This window comes from Rattus rattus, chromosome 17 (assembly GCF_011064425.1).
Source record: "Rattus rattus isolate New Zealand chromosome 17, Rrattus_CSIRO_v1, whole genome shotgun sequence".
Classification (NCBI taxonomy): domain Eukaryota; kingdom Metazoa; phylum Chordata; class Mammalia; order Rodentia; family Muridae; genus Rattus; species Rattus rattus.
The window spans coordinates 26,716,917-26,736,998 of record NC_046170.1 but is presented as its reverse complement, the minus strand read 5'-3'; the positions used below and the strand labels follow the sequence as shown (position 1 = coordinate 26,736,998).

Here is a 20,082-nt window from a genome sequence, read left to right as displayed (position 1 = left end):
AGAAATCTAGAAAATTCGAGCTGTTTCTAGACATGTTTTCAGAGGGTAGAAAATTGATATTTCCTTTTTGTTCAGATTCAGGAGCTGTGCTAATCTTGATATTTTATGTAGAGAGTGTTTCAAACATTTTTTATATACCTCTCTCCCTTCCAAACCAGGAGAAACAAACTGAGGATGATCTTCCGGGTCACGCTCACACTGAGTCATGACGACACTTGGCCATGCTGAACAAAATGCAGGTGACATCATCCTGCCATCCAGGGTGTGCTATATTAAGCAGCTCAGTGTTAAACTGGAGCTGGAGGTGACTTGTCCTTAATACTTTGGGGCCACAAAAGACCAGTGCCAGGATTCCTCCTGGCCTCACAGTGCCTTGTGCCACTCAATGTGGCATCTTGACCCACAAAATTACCACCGACAGACATCTTTAAGGAACTGACCTGAAGGAGGACTCCTGAAAGCTCGATGGGACCTCTTCGTCCAGACACTAATGAAGCTCCACGGAGCCTAACCAAAGGCACACTTGGTAAGCGATAAGAAATGGCTTAGCTTAAAATGAGGATCTTTCAAAATAAACTGTAGACCCTCCCCTGGCTCCTACCAAATACAAACTCAATATAAACTGAAGAAAGCAAAACTCCTTTCAGAGCAGTGGTCCAACTTGCTTTTCAACTTGGACACCACAAAAAAAGAGGAGTGAAGGAAAGGCAACCGGACTGTGCAAGTTCTGAGTCCTAAAGGCAGCACTTATGGGTGGCGGAGTTGGTGCTAGGGGTGGGCAGGGTGGGGTCAGTGAGAGCCAGGGTGGGCAGAGGAACCTGTGGGGATGATGCTCGGGGATTTCCAAGGTAAAAAACGTTAACACCAAGGTGCAATTGACCTGTGTGGGATATGCCTGAGGGATGGCGGCTACACACTAGCACCTGGGGAGCGACAAGCTCAAGGCTATGCCCAAATGATTCCTACGGAGAGAAAAGGAGAACCCCTTTTGGCTATTGTTTACATCCAAAGAGAGACCCAAAGAGCCAGCCTTCAAAACGGGAAATAAACCTAATTACTTAGAGATCACATCATGAAAAAGAGACGCTAAATCGCTAAATCGACAGCTTTGATTTGGAGCTCATTACAGTTCTAGAATTTCTGACCAAGGCTGTGTGGGAAAGGTCAGCCCTTCCTAAAACCCTGTTGTGGTCCAGCAGTGGTCTGCAGGTCCTCGGGAAGGCACTGTGATGGAGGGAGGGAGCAAGGGCTTCAGTTTGTGCTTCTGTGTTGTTGTTGCTTGTCTTATGTCATCTTCTGAGGTGGAAACGCTTCTTGAGGCAGTCTTTCTCCACTCCTGCTGCTCACACAAGCAGTCCCATGCGAGTGACTTTGGCAGATAAGAATGTGTGCAAGACAAACACAATCGGCTTTGGACAAGAATGCAGATCCATAGTCTGTGGAGAAGAGACACGAGCCGTCACTGTAATTCTCTGTCTGTCTGTCTGTCTGTCTCTCCTTTCCTTTCTTTCATATACATTTGGTGTTTGTCCTACATATATGTCTGTGTGAGGGAGTCAGATCCACAGGAACCTGAGTTACAGAGTGTTATGATCTGCCATGTCTGTGCTGGGAATTGAACCTGGGTCCTCTGGAAGAGCAGCCAGTGCTCTTAACTGCTGAGCCATCTCTCCAGCCCTACACACACTTTAGAGACAATGGTATTAAATATGTTTAGATGTGATGTCCCCCTTTCTTCTTTTTAAGGCAACCTCATACAGGCCAGGCCAGCCTAGAGCTTACTCATAGCTGTGGAGAACCTTGAACTCCTGACTTGCCCACCTGGATCTCCAAGTGCTGAGATTGTCACAGGGATGCACTAGCACGCCCAGATGTACGTGGTACAGAGGATCAAACACAGGCCTTTGTGCATGCTGGGTAAGCAGTCTAGTAACTGAGCTACATTCTTGCTTGAGTTATAATTATTTATTTGTTTGTGTGTGTGTGTGTGTGTGTGTGTGTGTGTGTGTGTGTGTGTGTGTGTGAGACAAAGGATAGCTTATGGAAGTCAGCCCTCTCCTGGAGAATCCATCACAGACCATGAGGCTTGGTGGCAATGGCCTTTACTTGCTGAGCCTTCTCTATGGCTCTCTCCAAGTTCTCTGTTGAGACTGGGTCTCTCACTGACCTGGAATTTGTCCAAAGCTAGGCTGGATGGCCTGCAAGGCCCAGGGATCTACCTCCTGGCCTTCCGATGCTGGGATTACAAATGTGTGCTACATATCCAGCTTTTTTAATGTAGATTTTTCTGGAGGGGGTGGGGATTGAACTCAGGTCCTGATAGATGTAGAGCAAACACTTTACTATCTCCCCAGTTCTCAGACAAAACTTAAAAACTAATGAACAACTTCTAAGTGCTAATGGAATATCAAATGTTACGCCATAACTTCCTACACAGGAGGTAAAAAGCAGTGACCGGCTGGGGATGGATGCAGCTCGGTGGTGAAGCACTTGCCCAGAACACAGAGGCCTTCAAGACTCAGCACAACGAAGGAAAGCAAGCAAGCAAGCAAACAGAAGTCATGTGAGAGACAGGACGCTAGTGGACACATCCATGCCGCCATGCTTGTGGTTTTCAGACACATTCTCACCAGTTCTCCCTCAGGACCACCAAAATCCAAGTAGAGGTTTCTGATTCCATCATCAGCAGACATCTTCAGCCGTTCAAAGGGATAGCGGTACAATATGCTGCTGGTGCCGCCATTGTCTCTGGTGATCGTGAACCCGTGCTCATAGTGGACAGTGAATCTTACATCTTGGCCACTTAAGGTGCAGCCTGTCAAGACAAGAAAAACTCATATATAATAAAGATCCTATTTTACTTATCAAGTAGAAAAGGATTCTTCTGGTTCCAAACATAAAAAACAACCTTTTCTAGAGAATATGAGGCCCAAGCAGCTTACACTTTCCTAAAATAAAATTTAAAAAGACTTATTATTCTGCACGTGATTTGACAGCAAAGACACTAAAACTGGAAGGAATCAGGAAAGATTAGCATGCTCTCATGCAAGGATGACACGGAAATTCATGAAGCAGTGGATTCATATTTTTTTTTTTCTTTTTTCTTTTTTTTTTTTTTTCGGGGCTGGGGACCGAACCCAGGACCTTGCGCTTCCTAGGCAAGCGCTCTACCACTGAGCCAAATCCCCAACCCCAGTGGATTCATATTTTAAAGAGGCCTGATATTACTTTTACTAAGAGACTGTCCAATGTACCCCAAGTTGGTATGTCATTAGGTATCTTCCTGCTTATCTATTCCAAGTGGTGGTGGAGTATAAGCATGGGCCACAGAGCCAGGTAGAGTTTTCTTTGTGACACAAGATCTTCCTGTGTAGCCTTGGGTGGCCTGGGACTCGATATGGAGACCAGGCTGATCTGCAGTCAGAGATCCACCTGTCTCTGCCTCCAGAACGCGGGGATTAAAGGCACATGTCAGAACATTTGGTATTATTTGTAATTATACGCATATATATCTGTGTGGGGTATATGCATGTGCGTGCAGCGTCCAGGGAGACCTGAGTGCTGTTGTTGGAGCTGGAGTTACAGTGGGTCGTGTTATCTAACATGGCTACTGGGAATTAAACTTGAGACCTTTGCAAGAGTGGTACATGTTCTGAACAACTGAGCCCAGGTTCCAGCCCCTAAAATTACTTTGGCCCAAGACAGCATCTTGACTGAGATGAGGCAGGATAAGCCTAACTCTCCTTGACTTCTGTCTCCGTTCGACTGGATATCAACTGTATGTAGTGAGGTGGAGGCAAAGGGGTATTCTCTGCTCTCAAACACTTTATAAATCTCTAACCATATGAGATAGAATCTATAAAACACAATGACACTCAAAACTGAGCTAAGGCTGAAGTCAGGAAAAAGGTTTCTAGGATGGGAATTGAGATAAACCCTAAAGAGAAGATAAACTAGCTGGGAGGTGGTGGCGCATGCCTTTAACCCCAGTGCTTGGGAGGCCGAGGCCAGCCTTCACTACAGAGCCTGGGCAAGAAGGAAGGAGCAGAGGAGAGATACCCTCCAGAGTTGTAGTGTGCTGTGGTTGGGATCTGGGAAGGACACAATGTCTATTAGAAGTTTATGCTCAGTAAGAGTCATGAGGTGACTGCTAATCACGGAATACAACTGGGGCTGCAGACCAGCCCAGTGCAGCAGACTCACCGAGCAGGAAGGAGGCCCTGGGTTTAATCCTCAGTACCACAGAAAATAGATCAAAACAAAACACTTCCAGCCCTGCCGGCAGTGGACTGCAAAATGACTCAGTAGATAAATGGTGCTAATCACCAACTTACTCCATCCCTGAATCCACACGATGGAAGGGAGAGGACAGACTCATAAGTTGTCCTCTGAGCTCTGTCCTCTGATACTCTATGAACTAATGTAATAAACCTGTAAAAGCTCAACCAAGGACACATCTAAACTGAACAGAAACTCTGACCACCGGGCGTGGGCACGGGAGGCCTGTGATCTCAGCACTTCGCTGGAGAATCAACAGTCTGAGGCAAGCCTGAGCTCCAGAGCAACACGTAAAGACCAGAGCTGAGCTCTGCTCCCATTTCAACAAGAATGGCTCTTGAAGCAGGTCATCATGTGTAGCCAATATACTCTCACCGGATATGCAAAGCATTCGATGAGGTAATGAAGCTGTATGCTTAGCAAACCAGGAAGGAGAAAAACAGATGAAACACTGGGGGTGTCCTTCTCTGCACCATGTGAAGTGAGCACTGGATAACAAAGTACTAATTATCAGAAAGGGAACCTAGTGGCCAAGGAGCAAACGTGAAATCAGTGAATGGCTGAGGGGGAGGAGGGTAACAGCCATACCCTAACCAAGGCACCCACACAGTATGGTCCTACTAACATCTCTGAAGTCGGGGTGTAGTAAGGGGCCTGGGGTCCATAGGGTTAGTTCTAATCTAGTTCAAGACAGCTCAAGTTTTTAAGAGTTCTGGCTATGGAAGGTGCCATGCAGGCAGGTGAGTCACAGCCTCCTGGCTGTGAAAATGAAGCCATCAACCCCACGCCAGGCTTTTGTGAGATTCTTCTCACGTGGTAGGAAAGCACTGAGCCACCTTCCCCAGCCCTGAGATTTCCCACATGTTCTATTTGAACTGTGTTGCCTGAGGAGGGAAGGAAGGCAAAGCAAACACATACTTAAGAGGTACTTTTGAAAAACAGAATCTTGGGGTTGGGGATTTAGCTCAGTGGTAGAGTGCTTGCCTAGGAAGGGCAAGGCCCTGGGTTAGTCCCCAGCTTTGAAAAAAAGAAAAAAAAAAAAAAAAAAAAAAAAAAAAAAGAAAACAGAATCTTGTTCCTGGCTACCTCAACCTTGAAAAGGGGCAGGGGAGGTCATACTAAGAATGTTTGCCTCTAGACACTGGGTGTTTATCTATTTTGTGGTATGTGTGCCTTGCACAAACACACATGCAAGCTACAGCGGGCATGTGCAAGTTACAGGCCAACTTTGGGAGTTGGTGCCCTCACTTGCCAAGTGGATAACGGGATGGAATTCAGGTTGCCACCGGGTCTCATACACACTGAGCCATCTAGTCCTATGTTCTTATACTTTTTGCTTTATTTATTTTTATTTTATGTGGATGGTTATTCTGTCTGCATGTATGTCTGTATCACATGCAGGTCTAGTGCCTAGAAGACCACAGTGGATCCTCTGGGTCTGAAATAACATAGCTGTGAGCCTCCAAGTAGGTACTAGGAACTGAACCTATCTCTTTTAAAAGAGCAGCCACTGAGCCATCTCTCTAGCCCCTTATTTTATTTTAGTCTCCATGTGGCGAAGAATGACCTTGAACTTCAGGTGTCCCATGTCCACACCTCAAATGCTGTGTCCCAGTCAGCTTCAGCTGTCGATCTGACAGTCGAGAGGCTTCTGAGGGAGCCTCAATTAAGGGATTGCCCAGATCAGATTGGTTTGTGACTATATCTGTGAGGGACACAAATGATGACTGGTGTGGGAGGGTCCAGGCTGTACACGAAAGTAGCTGAGCCTGAACCTGGGTGCAGGCCAGCAAGCCAGCGAGCCTACAGCGTTCCAGTTCTCACCTTGAGCTCCTGTGCTGACCTCTCTCAGTGATGCATTGTGACCTGGAAGTCTGAGCCAAGTCAGCCCTTTCTTCCCCAAAGCTGCTTGTGGTCAGGGTTTTTTATCACAGCAACAGAAAGGAAAGTAGAATGTGCTGGAATTACAGTCATAACCACCGTGTCTGGCCTATGTGGTACTGAGGATTGAAGCCAGGTCCTCATGCATAATTGACAAATGTTCAGCCTTTGAGAACTCCACCTTCAGCTACCATGAATCTCTTAAAATATATTCAACTCTCTCTAACGGTCCCTTCTCTCCACAGCAGCTTCCGGACAGAACCGTCTGCACCTCTATGCTTTACTGTTCCAGCACCTCAGCCTGGCAGCCTTGCTCCTCTCATTCCACCATCTGTGTCTCTCCCAAGGACAACGATTATGTCTCCAGATTGCTAAATCCAACCAAATTACACTATGGGTTGGTTACTGGGATGGTTGTATGTGCTCGGCCCAAGGAGTGGCACTACTAGAAGGTGTGGCCCTGTTGGAGTAGGTGTGTCACTGTGGGATGGGCCTTAAGTCAGTATTCTGCTAGCAGCCTTGAGATAAAGACATAGATTTCTCAGTTCCGCCTGCACCATACCTGCTTGGATGCTGTCCTTGCCTTGATGATAATGGCCTGAACCTCTGAACCTATAAGCCAGTCCCAATTAACTGCTGTCCTTTATCAGACTTGCCTTGGTCATGGTGTCTGTTTACAGCAGTATAACCCTGACTAAGACAGTTTCTTTTTTTTCTGTTTCTATTTGCCATTCTTCCTTTGTGTGTTTCATGAAAGCTAACCTAAAGAGAAGACAACCTCTGGGGCTCGGCCTTCCCAGGGCATCGGAGGGCCCAGCAGAACAAAGAACTGTGGCTGGAAAAGAAGCCTTCCTCCCTGGGGCTGCATTCTCGCCTCTTCATGTTTCTAGTACTTGGTTTCAGAAGATGAGATCGGACACGTCTATAATCCCAGTGTTGGGAGGCAGAGGGAGAAGGACCAGGAGTTGTTATCACTGGCATTTTCTTAATCAGTGATTGATGGGGGAGGGCCCAGCCCATTGTGGGAGGGGCCACTCCTGGACTGTATAAGAAAGCAGGATAAGCAATCCTGTAAGAATCATCTTCACAGCCTCTGCATCAGCGCCTGCCTCCAGATTCCTGCCCTATTTGAGTTCCTGCCTTCACTGGTCTCAGTGATAAACCATTCTGTGGAGCTATGAGTGAAATAAATCTTTTCTTCCCCAAGTTTCTCTTGGTCGTGATGTCTCATCACAGAAATAGTAATGCTGACTAAGACAGGGACTGTGAGGACGAGAGGGTGATGGCGGATGAACATGGACGTGTGTGCATGAGAATGTCGGGATGGACGGCAGGGGGGCGGCTCAGTTGGGAGCTGGCTGTCCTTGTTTCCATCCCAGGGCCCACAGGGCAGCTCACAACCACAGTGACCCCAGTCCCAGATGATCCAACCCCTCTTCTGGCCTCCATGGGCACTGCATCCATGTGGTGTGCATATAAGGAAATCTATTATGTTAGCTAAAAAATTAAAAACAGTTTAGTTTTGGTGGGCTTCACAAAGCCCTGCTCACGTCAGTCTAGTGCACACCGGCTGATAGTACCACCGTTCCTCTCTGACATCTTTCTTTTGCTTCCATGACACTCGCCATCCCCACAAATCTGGTTTTCTCTCCACTGCCCTGGTTTCTGTGTCTTACACTCATAAGTGGAAGGGACATTGGCTTTTTCACCTCACAGGACATCACTAATGAGAAAGGCATACTAAGGCAACATACTAAACCAGGAGTCAGTCAGTGTTACACTAAAATGAATGTAAATCATGTTACATACTACCTGTCTTGCATGTTAGTGTACACGTGTGTAGAGACCGGAACAAAAACCTTAGGGATCCCCTCACCGATTAGGCTAGACTGGCTGGCCAGTGAGTCCTAGGGATCCTTGTCTTGCCCTGCCTGGCACTAGAACTGTGTGTGTGTGTGTGTGTGTGTGTGTGTGTGTGTGCGTGTGTGTGTGCGTGTGTGTGTGCGCACGCCAGCACAGCTGGACTTCTACATGGGCTCTGGTAATTAAACCTGGGTCTTCATGGAGTGTTTGTTTATTCTTGTTGTAGGGCTGAAGACTGAACCCCAGGCCGCTCCATGGCACCACTGAGCCCTGTTTCCCATCTCTACTCTGTATTTCCTGAAATCAGACTGGAGTTGTTAGGAGGATGGAGAGCTGCTTCCTGCTTCTACTACTCTGGGATCCGTTATTTTATTAAATTGTAGTTCTGGGGAGTTTTAGTGTTTCTGTAGAGTCCTTTGACCTAACTATATAGCAGAGCAGGAGACAGACAGACAGACAGACAGACAGACACACACACACACACACACACACACACGCACAGACATACACAAACGGGAGTGGGGTGCGGTGGATGGAGACTGACTGAGGTTCTTCTGAGCATTACAGGACAACTTTGGAGTAGGTCCTAGAACCTGACAGTTAAGGTGATTACTGCATTACTGGAGGAAAACGTCAGGAATTTATGCTCATTGGTAAGCAGAAACCTATAAAAACACCAAATTATGAAAGGCTGGGGTAGTATCCCTGGTCAATGGTATAAGAAAAAACACTCTGTGAGTCTCACCCACAGACTCATTACAGAGAACAGGCTGCTGTTCTAACTCTTCTCTCAGCTCTGGTGGAGGACAGGAAATAGGTCTTACTTATTTACCTTTACCTCTATCATAAAGCCTGACTCTTGGTAAAAAGCAGACTGCTCAGCAAATATTTGCTGACTTAATGAATGAAGGGGATTGATACTGTCTGTCCTTCAGGCATTTAATCCGGTCAGGAGTATGAGTCATCTGGAGAGGGCTTAAGGAACTGGTTGTATATAAGACCTGCAATTCAAGTCCCAGTCACGCTGACCCTTGTTTCCTGAAACTGAAAGGGGAACTGAATACCTGTATGTGAAACAACACCAAGTTCCTGGTGTCTAGCCACCAGGGGGCACTTCCACGGTGGAACAAAACAACCAGCAGGGACTAGCCACTAGAGGGAGTGTCCAAGTGGAAACGTGGCACCCAACTCCTGAGTGTTGGACAACCATTTTCAAACTTTTGAAGGGAAACTCCTATTCTAAACACTGTTTTTTCACAGCTACAAACTGCCAGGTGCTTGATTTAAGGGCGTCTAGATGCTCTTAGACGCTAAATCTTCTTAACCATAGTCAGTGCATCTAATATTTACTGCCTGGGTTCTTATACTATTAAATGTAGATTAAAATGATGCACAGTGAAAAAAAGCACAGGTTAGCGCTACCTGGCAGGCACGGGAAAGATCTGCTGGTGAGGCAGATACCAGATTTCTTTCTTCTACTGCCACTGCGGCTACCATATTTTAACAGCTTAAAACTGGCATATAAAAACAATGGTTTTACCTTAAAACTTAGCAATACTGTTAGAGGTCAGGAGAGATGGTTTAGCTTTTAAAAGCTCACTCTTTGCTTTTCTAAAGGATTCCAGTTTGATTCCCTGCACCTGCAAAAGCAAATCCTGTTTCTTTGGCTGCCCTCTTCTGGTCTCCAGGGGCACCTGCACACTCATGGCAGATACACACAAAGACACATGTACTCATCGATAAAGACAAGGCTTGAAAATACAAACAATTACTGTTAGAAATTCAAGGTCAGGGCCAGGAATGAGCATGCACACTTGTGACTGCAGCACTGGGCAAGTGGATCAAGAGTTCCAGGCCAGGCCAGGCTGTGTGGGACCCTGTCAAAAGCAAGTAGGAAGGAAGGAAAGAAGGAAGGAAGGAAAGAAGGAAGGAAGGGAGGGAGGGAGGGAGGGAGGGAGGGAGGAAGGAAGGAGGCAAGAAAGAAAGGGAGGGAGAAAGAGAAAGGAAGAGAGGGAGAGGGGGAGGGAGAGGGGGAGAGAGAGAGAGAGAGAGAGCGCGCAAAGAGAAAAACAAACAAAAGTATCTCTACCTAGGGAGACTTCCTTGATCAGCTCAGCAGCAGCATGACAGCCCTGGACAAGTATTCTGGTCCAGGTCGACAAATCCCGATGCGTTTCAACCCTGAAGAGATGCATCTCAATGCCCTGCCGAGAGCCCGTCCTGGTAGCAAAGGTAAGGTCAGATCCAAGGGAAGGTGACCGACATCCAGAACCTGAATGAACCAACCTAGGACCACAAATAGAACAGAAAGCTAAGGTGATCATTACCCTCAGCAGCTTTTGGGTGAATACATTTCATAGCCAAGCTATGGATCTCCAAGCTATGGATCTCCTTTAACGCCACAGAGCAATCCCTGGTGTCCCAGGAGGCAGGACACTACTTCCTGTCTTCATAAGAACATGCCTACCAACAGAAAGAGATGCAGAAAAAATCTCTCTGCCAGGGGCTAAAGATGACTTGGGCTAAGAGCACCTGCTCCTCTTCCAGAGGGCCTGGGTGTGATGTGTGGCAGTTCAAAACCCTCTGCGATGCCTTCTTTTGCCCTCCACAGGCACCAGGCATGCACATGACACATACTCGGAGGCACAACATTCATCTACAGAAAAACTACTAAATTTTAGGCCAGCCTAAGACAAGACAAAGCAAAACAAAACACCACACACAGAAACTAACAGTGGGGGTTGCGGATTTAGCTCAGTGGTAGAGCACTTGCCTAGCAAGCACAAGGCCCTGGGTTTGGTCCCCAGCTCCGACAAAAAAGAACAAAACAAAACAAAAAAAAAAAAAAAAGAAAGAAAGAAACTAACAGTGGCCCATTCCATTCAGTGGACTAGAAGAGGAAGTTGTATGATCAACTACCACAAGGATGGACTTTGAGGTTTTTATGTCAAATGAAATGAACGTCACAAAAAAAAAATCTAAAACGTGCGTGTTCTCCTTATATGTAGCACCCAAACCTTATTCGGAATTGTAATTTTCTTTGAAAAGTAGAATTTTATCACAGGTAACAATTAGCACCAGTATTTTCCTTATGTGACAGATCACTTTGGTGATCTTAGACACAGACCTGAGCACGGTGGCCTATTAACCAGCCCCTCTACCAAGGGGACACTGAAGTTCATGCGGATCAGTTGGAGCCCAGCTCAGGACTCAGCAACACGAGTCCTTAGTCCTTTTCCTTTCAGTATGGCTCATCTGACCATACTTCAGAATGAAGAACAGTGTTTTCTCAGCTTAATAATTCCTATTTCATCATGTAGAATTTTAAAAAGACAAGTAAATGAAGCTGAAAGTTTGTGCTGTGTGTGTGTGCACGTGCATGCCTGTGTGTGTGTGTGTGTGTGTGTGTGTGTGTGTGTGTGTGTGTGTGTGTGTGTGTACCTGAACTTACGTGGAGAGACATCAGGTGTTCAATGATCTTATTTCCTTGAGGCAGGATCTGCTACTGAACCTGGAGTTAGGTTATGACCAGAAAGTCCTAGCAATCCTCCTGTCTCATCCTTCTATAGCACTGGGGCTCCAGGCTTTCTATCTGGGTGCTGGGAACAGAGCTCAAGAAAAGCACTCTCACCAACTGAGCACCCTCTCTGCCCCCACACTGAGCTCTTACTACGTCAGTAAAAAAACTTAAACTGGGGGTTGGCGATTTAGCTCAGTGGTAGAGCCCTTGCCTAGCAAGTGCAAGGCCCTGAGTTCAGTCCCCAGCTCCAAAAAAATAAAATAAAATAAAATAAAATAAAAAAAGCTTAAACTGGCTTCCCACACCCAAAGTCCATTTGGGGAAACACAGTGATGACCCACACAGTTGTGTTCTGTGCATGTGACATGGTTACCTATTGCCCAGAAGCATGTGAAGGTATCAGCATTTTAACTGTCAGCGCCTTGAAAACCACAAGTAACATTTTAGTAGTATTACTGGGAGATACATTTGAATTTACAGACTTGCCAATGGAGTTAACCTCTGAGAACCTTGTTACAAAACTGATTCCTGCAGAACTTACATGCCAGGCGAACATGAGCTAGAAAGAACATGAGCTTAAAGAGTTAAGTCTTAAGTTTATTCTACACATGATCCGAGTAATAGGAATCACAGAGGAAAGTACCACGTTCAGTTTGATTGCTAATCCCACATCAGACATTACAAAATATCAAGTCTGGGGGAGTATTTTCCTCCTAGATTTGACTTTGAAATATTTGGCAGAGGGGATCTAATTCAAACCAGCTGCTGGATTTGGGGAGCAGCCATTGGTTAGGACACACTGCCAAATGTGCCCACACCCACTTTTGTGGGGGCCCGACGAGCGCATGCAAAGATGAGCTTTAGCAGTTGGGGCCGCATTAGTCTCACAACACTGCTCAGCTGTCCACATGTTCAGTAGCCACGTCTCCCAGTCAAAGACAGCTTACAGGAGAAGACTACAAAATCCACACTTAGCACCTACGATATCAATGTCTTTTACCCATGTTGTAGCCTAGCTTTGATCTTAGTAAAGATCTAAAATAAAAATTTCCTTTGACATGTCCAGGCATTACTTAATTCCTCACTGGCCAAAAGAAAGTCGTGCACTGAGAGAAAATACACACAGAGATTTGATTTCTAAGAGTCTAAATATGTAATCCCACATAAACTGCAGCTCCTGTTAATTTACACGAATCCACATTACTTGACCTTGAAGTTTGAAGCATAGTTAATTCTTAATCTATTAGGATTTATAGTTTTGCAGATAATCATGATCTATGTGTTTCTGCTATTTTCCCTGTCTACTCACTGCAAAGAACGTGTGTATGCGTTTGTGCTTGTGTGCACTCATGTATGTGGAGGCTGGGTCATTTCTGTGTCTTCCTCAATCATTCTTCCCGCTATTTTTTGTTTTTCCTGAACCTGGAGGTCACTGACTCCACTAGGCTGGCAGGCGGTGAAAAGCTCAGCTTTGGGCTTTTTGGGTTTTGTTTTTTTTAATTTTTGTGACAGAATTTCTTCTGTGTACCCCTGGGTGTCCTGGAACTCACTCTGTAGACCAGGCTAGCCTTGTACTCAGGGATCCACCTGCCTCTGCCTCCTGGGTGCTGAGGTTAAAGGCGTGCGCCATCACCACCCAAGCTCAGACTTGATGAGGACCCCGTAATGGAGCACAGTGGGGCATTCTAAGATGATGATGTCAAGATAGCTTTACTTCAGTGATGGCATGGAAACCAATGCTTAAACTCAGTCTTCTGTAAGATGCTGCTACCCTCCAGGGAGGGAGGAGTTAAGGTGAACGTGCCGTCTTAGCTCTGAATGAGAGAAGCTCCAGGAAAGCCATGTGACAATTTTAAACTCAATTTCCATGAAAAGAATGACACGTGCTGCACCGCAGAGCACACACCTGTACTCCCAGTACCTGGCGGGCAGAGGCAGGTAGCTGTGTGTTCATGGCCAGCCAGGCCACACATGAGTTTTAGGTCAGCTAGGGCTACCCAGCGAAAGCCTGTCATAAAAATTGTTCTTTCATTCAAAACAGGGAACATGCAGCTCTCCCTACGGGGCCCAGGAGACGGTTCCGTCCCTTCTCTCTCGCAGTACCAGGTGCTTTTTCTGAGTGGCCCTCACCCCCTTTAAGGAAGCCACCAGATTATCACCCACTTGTTCTTCTGTCGAGGGCAAACGGCAGCTTCACGCTCAGTGGAGATTCTGGTTCACTGCGCTGAGAGAAGCTTCCGAGTGACTCCCAGAAGCACAGCTCCTGGGCTCTTCAGTCACACCAACAGCCAAGCAGAGCTAACTCTAGTTAGGGGCTTCTGGTCGTGGCTGCTATCTCGTAGGACGTCCAAACCTACATTTCCCAACTGCTCCCCTCCCACTCCCTGCACACGGGATGTGGGCAGCTCTCTGTGGCTTCAGGAAGAAGCCATGTTTATCCATGTGCTCCTTCACTGCAGAGACGTTCTGACTAAAGGTGGGTGCTTGTGCACTGTACCACATTCTGGTTTGGATGACTGCACCACTTACTCAAAAGGCTGCTGCAATTTCTGTGGTTTTAGTCACAGTCAATAATAAAAACAAAACAAAACCACCCCCAAAACCCCAAAACCCTTATTATCTCCATGACTAAGCAAGCCTTCAATGGTTTAAAAAGCATGCACGTGCGTGCACACACACACACACTACACACACACCAATCACACATACACACCACATACACACACACACACACCACACACACCACACACACACACACACACACACACACACACACACACACACACACACACACACACACACACACACACACACACACACACACACACACACACACACACACACACACACACACACACACACACACACACACACACACACACACACACACACACACACCACACACACACACACACACACACACAACACATACACCACACACACACCCCATACACACACACACACACACACCACACACACACATACACCACATATAGACACACACCACACACACAGACACACAGACACACAGACACACAGACACACAGACACACAGACACACACACACACACACACACCCCACAAGTGACTGAAACAATTTATCCTGCTAAGAGTTAGAAGCTGGACCAGTAAGTTGGGAAAACCGTTGTCCACATGAGCTTCATCAATGCTATTTTAGGCATTAAAGGCAGCAACACTCACCGTGACTCTTCATAGAGTATTATCTTCTTTTCATGTCTTACCTGGTGGCAACAAGAGGGTAGCTGTGGCACGGCGATGCCCAGGCATCTCTTGTCCACGGCATACAGTCATAAAGTAGCAAATCCTTCTCAGTCACAGCCATGAGAACAGGCCTCCACTGCTGTCTCCCACCATCTAGTTTTGCCTGTTACAATGATGAGATACAGAATCAGAACAACCTCAACAACGGTAAGTTTTTTGCAGAAGTGACCTGGGCACTGGCCTAGCTCTGGGGGCCTTTGCTTTGCTTCCCTCTCTATCAGACTTGAGATACAGGATCAATCCCATGAGGTTACTTCCACAGGTTGGGAGGCAGGAAGTGGTATTGGAAAAGCTCACTCCTAACAAGTCAGACACGTTATCTAGTGAAATGACAATTTACCCCATTCCATAACTGAGCATCATACACTGTTATGTTCAAAATGATAAAAGTTTCCACATGTCTAATGTATGACATCTTTTAAGAACGGGATGGAAACTCATGTCTTCTATTGCAGAATCTATACAGCAATGTTTTGATTAAAATCTACAGTAAGGAGGGCCGGGTGTGGTGCGGTGGGTGCCTGCAATCTCAGCAGTCAGGAGGCAGAGGCAGCTCTGAGTTCAAGTCCAGCCTAAGTTATATAGTGAGACTTTGCCTCAAGAAACAACAAAAAATCCAACCCACAGCTAAGAAGCCACATTGTACGTTGCATCTAACACACAAAATGGGTATTGATTAGTACTTTAAATATCTTAGAATACGTTCCAAAAATAGCACAGTCTGTATGTCATAGGAAATTATAGCCTATTCCTGTTGAATGCTGCCCATGATCAGTGAGATGGCCCACCGCCTTACAGTGCTTGCTATAGAAGCCGGACAGCCTGATGTTGACCCTTGGAGGCCATGGTAGATAGAAAAAACTGACTCCCAAAAGTTTCCTCTGACCTCTCCACACCTTAACTGGGTTCATACACACACACATCAAACACACACACTAATACGTAAATGATGACCATGATGCAGTCTGGCTTTCTGATACTCTGATTTGAACATGGCACCTCCTTCTAGGCAATGGCTATACTGTTAACTATGTCCCCAGCACTACACTATAGTCTGGAAAACACAAATGCAAGAGTTCCCCACTGTATTTAGGAAGCACAGGTTTTGGCTTCAAATACACACGTGTTTTATCTGCATAAAGCCCAGTTATCTAGGACGAGCTTTAAAATCTAGGAAATCAGCCACCTGTCAAGGATTCACATGTCAAGGATCCAGGGCCAAAATGGGAAAGATTATGTTCAAGAAAAGTCCCATCATCATCAAAACCTTCACCCTTGCTTCCCTGACTGCCTCCAGGAGAACTCAAGGTGATGAATACTTGACTCTTGAAGGCTGTCACTTTTTTTTTTTTTTTTTTTTTTTACTTTCTTTAAGACTTTTTGGGGACTGGAGGTGGCTCAGTGGTTGAGCACTGACCACCTGAGTTTGACTGTGACAGCTCACAACTCTCTTGGAACTCCAGTTCCACAAGATTTAAAAATGCCCTCCTTGTGGCCTTTGTTGGCCCTGCTTATTTACGTGGTACAAAGGCATGCATGGAGGCAAAAATATCCAAACACATTAAAAAATAATAAGAGGACTTCTGAAGGTAATTGTAAGTTGTGGCAGAATATTTTAAACACACACCTCAAATCTGAAAAAGCCTAAGCCATTTGGTTCTGAGTTGTAACTCTGATTTGGTTTTGTTTGCATCAGAGTCTCTCTATGTAGCCCCAAAACTCACTTTGCAGACTAGGCTGGCCTCAGACTCTCATGCAGCACCATGCCTGGCATGTACTCATGGTCTCTGAGTCTTTTGAACAGGGTCTCACTTCGCAGTTCTGGCTGGCCTTGAATTCACAGAGATCTGCCTACTTCTGCCTTCTAGTGCTGTGATGAAAGGCGTGCCCCACCACACACCTCACACCTCTGGGTCTCTTTTCTCTCAGCCAAAGCTGTGCTGACTCCAGGAGTGGGAAGTGGAGGTGGCCTGTGAGAGGGCCACTGCCCTCTGGTCTTCTAAGATTCTCCTCTCTGGCTGGTACAGCCTGGTACAAGAAAACCAGCGGCTAGGCATACTGGGCCACGTCTGTAAGCCCAGCCAGCAGTTGGAAAGTGAAGGCAGAAGGATTGAACCAGCTATTAAAGGTCATTTTTGGCTACACAGAAAGTTCAAGGCCAACTAGAGCTATAGAAATCCTTCCTCTACAAAACAGTGAGGGCCAGGAAGATGGCTCAGCAGGAAGAAGTGCTTGCTTCAACTCTACAGTTCAATCCCCAAGATCCACAAAAGCAGAGAGAGAGAACTTATTCCCTTAAGATGACCTGTCTTCCACAAGCATCATGTACCCACACCCGGAGACACAGACACAGACACAGACACACAGACACACAGACACACACAAACACACACACACACACACACACACACGTTTAAAAAAAAAGACAAAAGAGATTCTTACTTTTTGGATCGTTTATTTCTAGACTACAGAACTTACCCCGTGCACTGTGTGGATATGCATAGCCCGAGAGGGAAGACAACATCTAATTTATCTTCCCAAAGAGTTAGAATGGCACTAAGATAATTTTCTCTCCCTATGGTCTCAGGTAGCCCAGACTTAGCTTCTTGGTTGAGGATGACTTTGAACTTCTAATCCCGCTTCTACCTCCAGAGGACCCCAGGGTTACAGACAGCCGTCACCGCACTAAGTTTACACAGTGCTGGAGTTCAAACCCAAGGCTAAGCAAACATTCTACCAGCTGAGCTACATCCGGACGCCAAGAATCTTATTTTCAGAAATGAAAATTTCTATCTAATTACAAGAGAAAATTTGAAGGCTATACCAGATTATATTCATTAAATGTGTTTCTTCCCAAAGAAGATACTTTAGGCCCTTCATATCAATAAGTAATGTCCAATTTCCAGAGAGAGGGAGAAGGTGTAGGGGAGAAAACACTTTAATGTACAATTTGTTGAAAGTGTTGATTTTGTGGGCTGTAGAGGTGGTGCAGTGGTTACTGCTCTTGGGAAAGAACTGTGTTCAGTTCCCAGCATCCACGTGGCAGCTCACAATCTGTGCAATTCCAGTGCCAAGGGATTCAACATCTTCTTCTGACCTCCTTAGGCACCAGGCGCACATATATACATGTGAAATACTCACACATTAAAAACAAAGATTAGAAGTGTTGATTCTTTGACTTTTACATTTTTTGTCTGTTTAGCGGCTGGGTCTCTTGCAGCGACGTTGTCCTTAAGCTCCCTCCGTACATGACAGAGAAGGTCTTAAGCTTCCTAATTTCCCGTCTAGGCCTCAGGAGTATGGGTTTGCAGCTATGCCCACATTTTACAGCGCCACGGATGAAACCCACGGATGAAACCCAGGGCTCTCCTCATGCATGGAGAAAACAATCTGCCAGGCGAGCCACAGCACAGCTCTGATGAGCACGTAAGGTGTGTGACGTAGGTTCTAATGCAGGCTGGCCTAGGACTCATGTTTACTGGAGGTTGTCCATGAAATCCCGTCGTCTTACCTCTACCCCTGAATGCTGAGATTACAGACATGTGCAACTACACCCAGCTCAAGTCTGTAGTCTGTTTGTCTGTTTGTGACAAGGTTTTTTTTTTTTTTTTTTCTTTTTTTCGGAGCTGGGGACTGAACTCAGGGCCTTGTGCTTGCTAGGCAAGTGCTCTACCACTGAGCTAAATCCCCAACCCCTGTGACAAGGTTTCTGTTAGCCCTGGCTGTCCTGTAACTCAGCGATCCACGTGCCTCGGCCTCACAAGTCTAGAACTAAAGGCTTGGGCCACGTCTGCCCAGCTCTCAAGTCTGCGTGAGTGTGTGTGTTGTGAAAGTGCATGCCACCGGGCCAGTGTGGAGGTCACAGGGTGCTCCATTGTGTGTCCCACGCTCGTACGGCAAGCCCTTCCCACCGAGCCATCTCACTAGCTGCAGCCCTTTAATATGTAGTGACTTTGGCTAGCCTGGAATTCACCACGGAGACCACTATGTAGATCTCATGGAGATCTGCCTGTCTCTGCATCCTGACGCGAGGATTAAAGGCCTAAGGTGCAAGTCCTTGTTTTCCCCTTCCTTCCTCCTTTCCTTTGGGTTTTCAAGAAGCCCTTAGTTCAAAGAACATCTTTACTCTCTTCTACTTAGCACGGTGAGGGGACCCTCAACTTCACTCTTTCTGTTTGCTTGTTTGCCTTACTGACTAAGGATAGTGTTTGTGTTCAGCGGAGTCAAAACACTGCTCGCTACACGCAGTGGCAGTGTGTGTGTTCTGTTGAGTCATCAGCACAAGCAGCCGTGAGGCCCCACGTCTGAGCTTCTGGCTAGAGAAAACGGGGATACTAGTGGGAGTTTTAGCTCGCTTGCGTTTCCATACCTACACCTGGCCAAACAATCAGGTTTTTCTAAAATTTATTTTCTAATAAACAGGAAACACTAAATATTATTGAAAGATATTATTAATCCTTTCCTGACACCCTGTGATCCAATCAGTCAGTCTTTCTGTCTCTGAGATGGGGTCTTAAGGCCTACAGACGAGTGCCGAGGGCTGAGGGCTTGAATGTACCTTCCTGAGATAGCCTTGGCTACAACTACCCGGCTAAGGCCTTATCAGACTCTTGAACCCTAGAAACTATATGAAGTCAATGTTTGTTATTTTAAGTCAGTAAATCTTGGCAACAGTTTGAGGTCTAGAGGTGGATAACTAACCTCTCCTGACCTGTCATTTCTGGGAATTATCCGACAGATAGATAGATAGATAGATAGATAGATAGATAGATAGATAGATAGATAGATAGATAGATAGATAGATAATTATCCCCTTGCTCTATAAACTCTCAGGATCCCAATATAAGAACTGATAGAAGGGGCTGAAGAGATGGTTCAGTGGTTAAAAGCATTGGCTGTTCTCCCAGAGACCTGAGTTCAATTCCCAGCACCCACATGGCAGCTCACACTGTCTGCAACTCCAGCTCCAGAAGATCATGGCATCCCCATACATGAGGAAAAAAAAAACCACAAAAAAACCCACCAATGTACATAAAATATACATTTTTCTTTGTTTTTTCAAGACAGGGTTTTTCTATGTAGCTGTGCCTATACTGGAGATCAGGCTGGCCTGGAACTCAGAGATCCAATTGCTTCTGCCTCCTAAGTGCTGAGATTAAAAGTGTGTACCACCAACCCCTGCCTAAAAATAAATAAATCTTAAAAAAATAAAGAATTGATATAAACTTAATTTCTTCTACTCATTTCTTTTATGTGTA

General features: G+C 46.0%; 1 protein-coding gene across 1 annotated transcript in view; it reads right to left on the bottom strand.

Moving 5' to 3' along the window:
* Positions 1 to 373: 373 nt before the first annotated feature.
* Sntb2 (syntrophin beta 2) overlaps positions 374 to 20,082 on the bottom strand; it is an 80,585-nt gene continuing 60,876 nt past the window's right edge. The window contains exons 4-7 of the mRNA XM_032887754.1: positions 14,785 to 14,927; positions 10,112 to 10,308; positions 2,631 to 2,815; positions 374 to 1,436 (exon numbers count right to left, since the gene is read on the bottom strand). Of these exons, the coding sequence (XP_032743645.1) occupies positions 1,344 to 1,436; positions 2,631 to 2,815; positions 10,112 to 10,308; positions 14,785 to 14,927 (618 nt within the window). The 3' untranslated portion in view covers positions 374 to 1,343. The remainder of the gene's footprint in view (positions 1,437 to 2,630; positions 2,816 to 10,111; positions 10,309 to 14,784; positions 14,928 to 20,082) is intronic.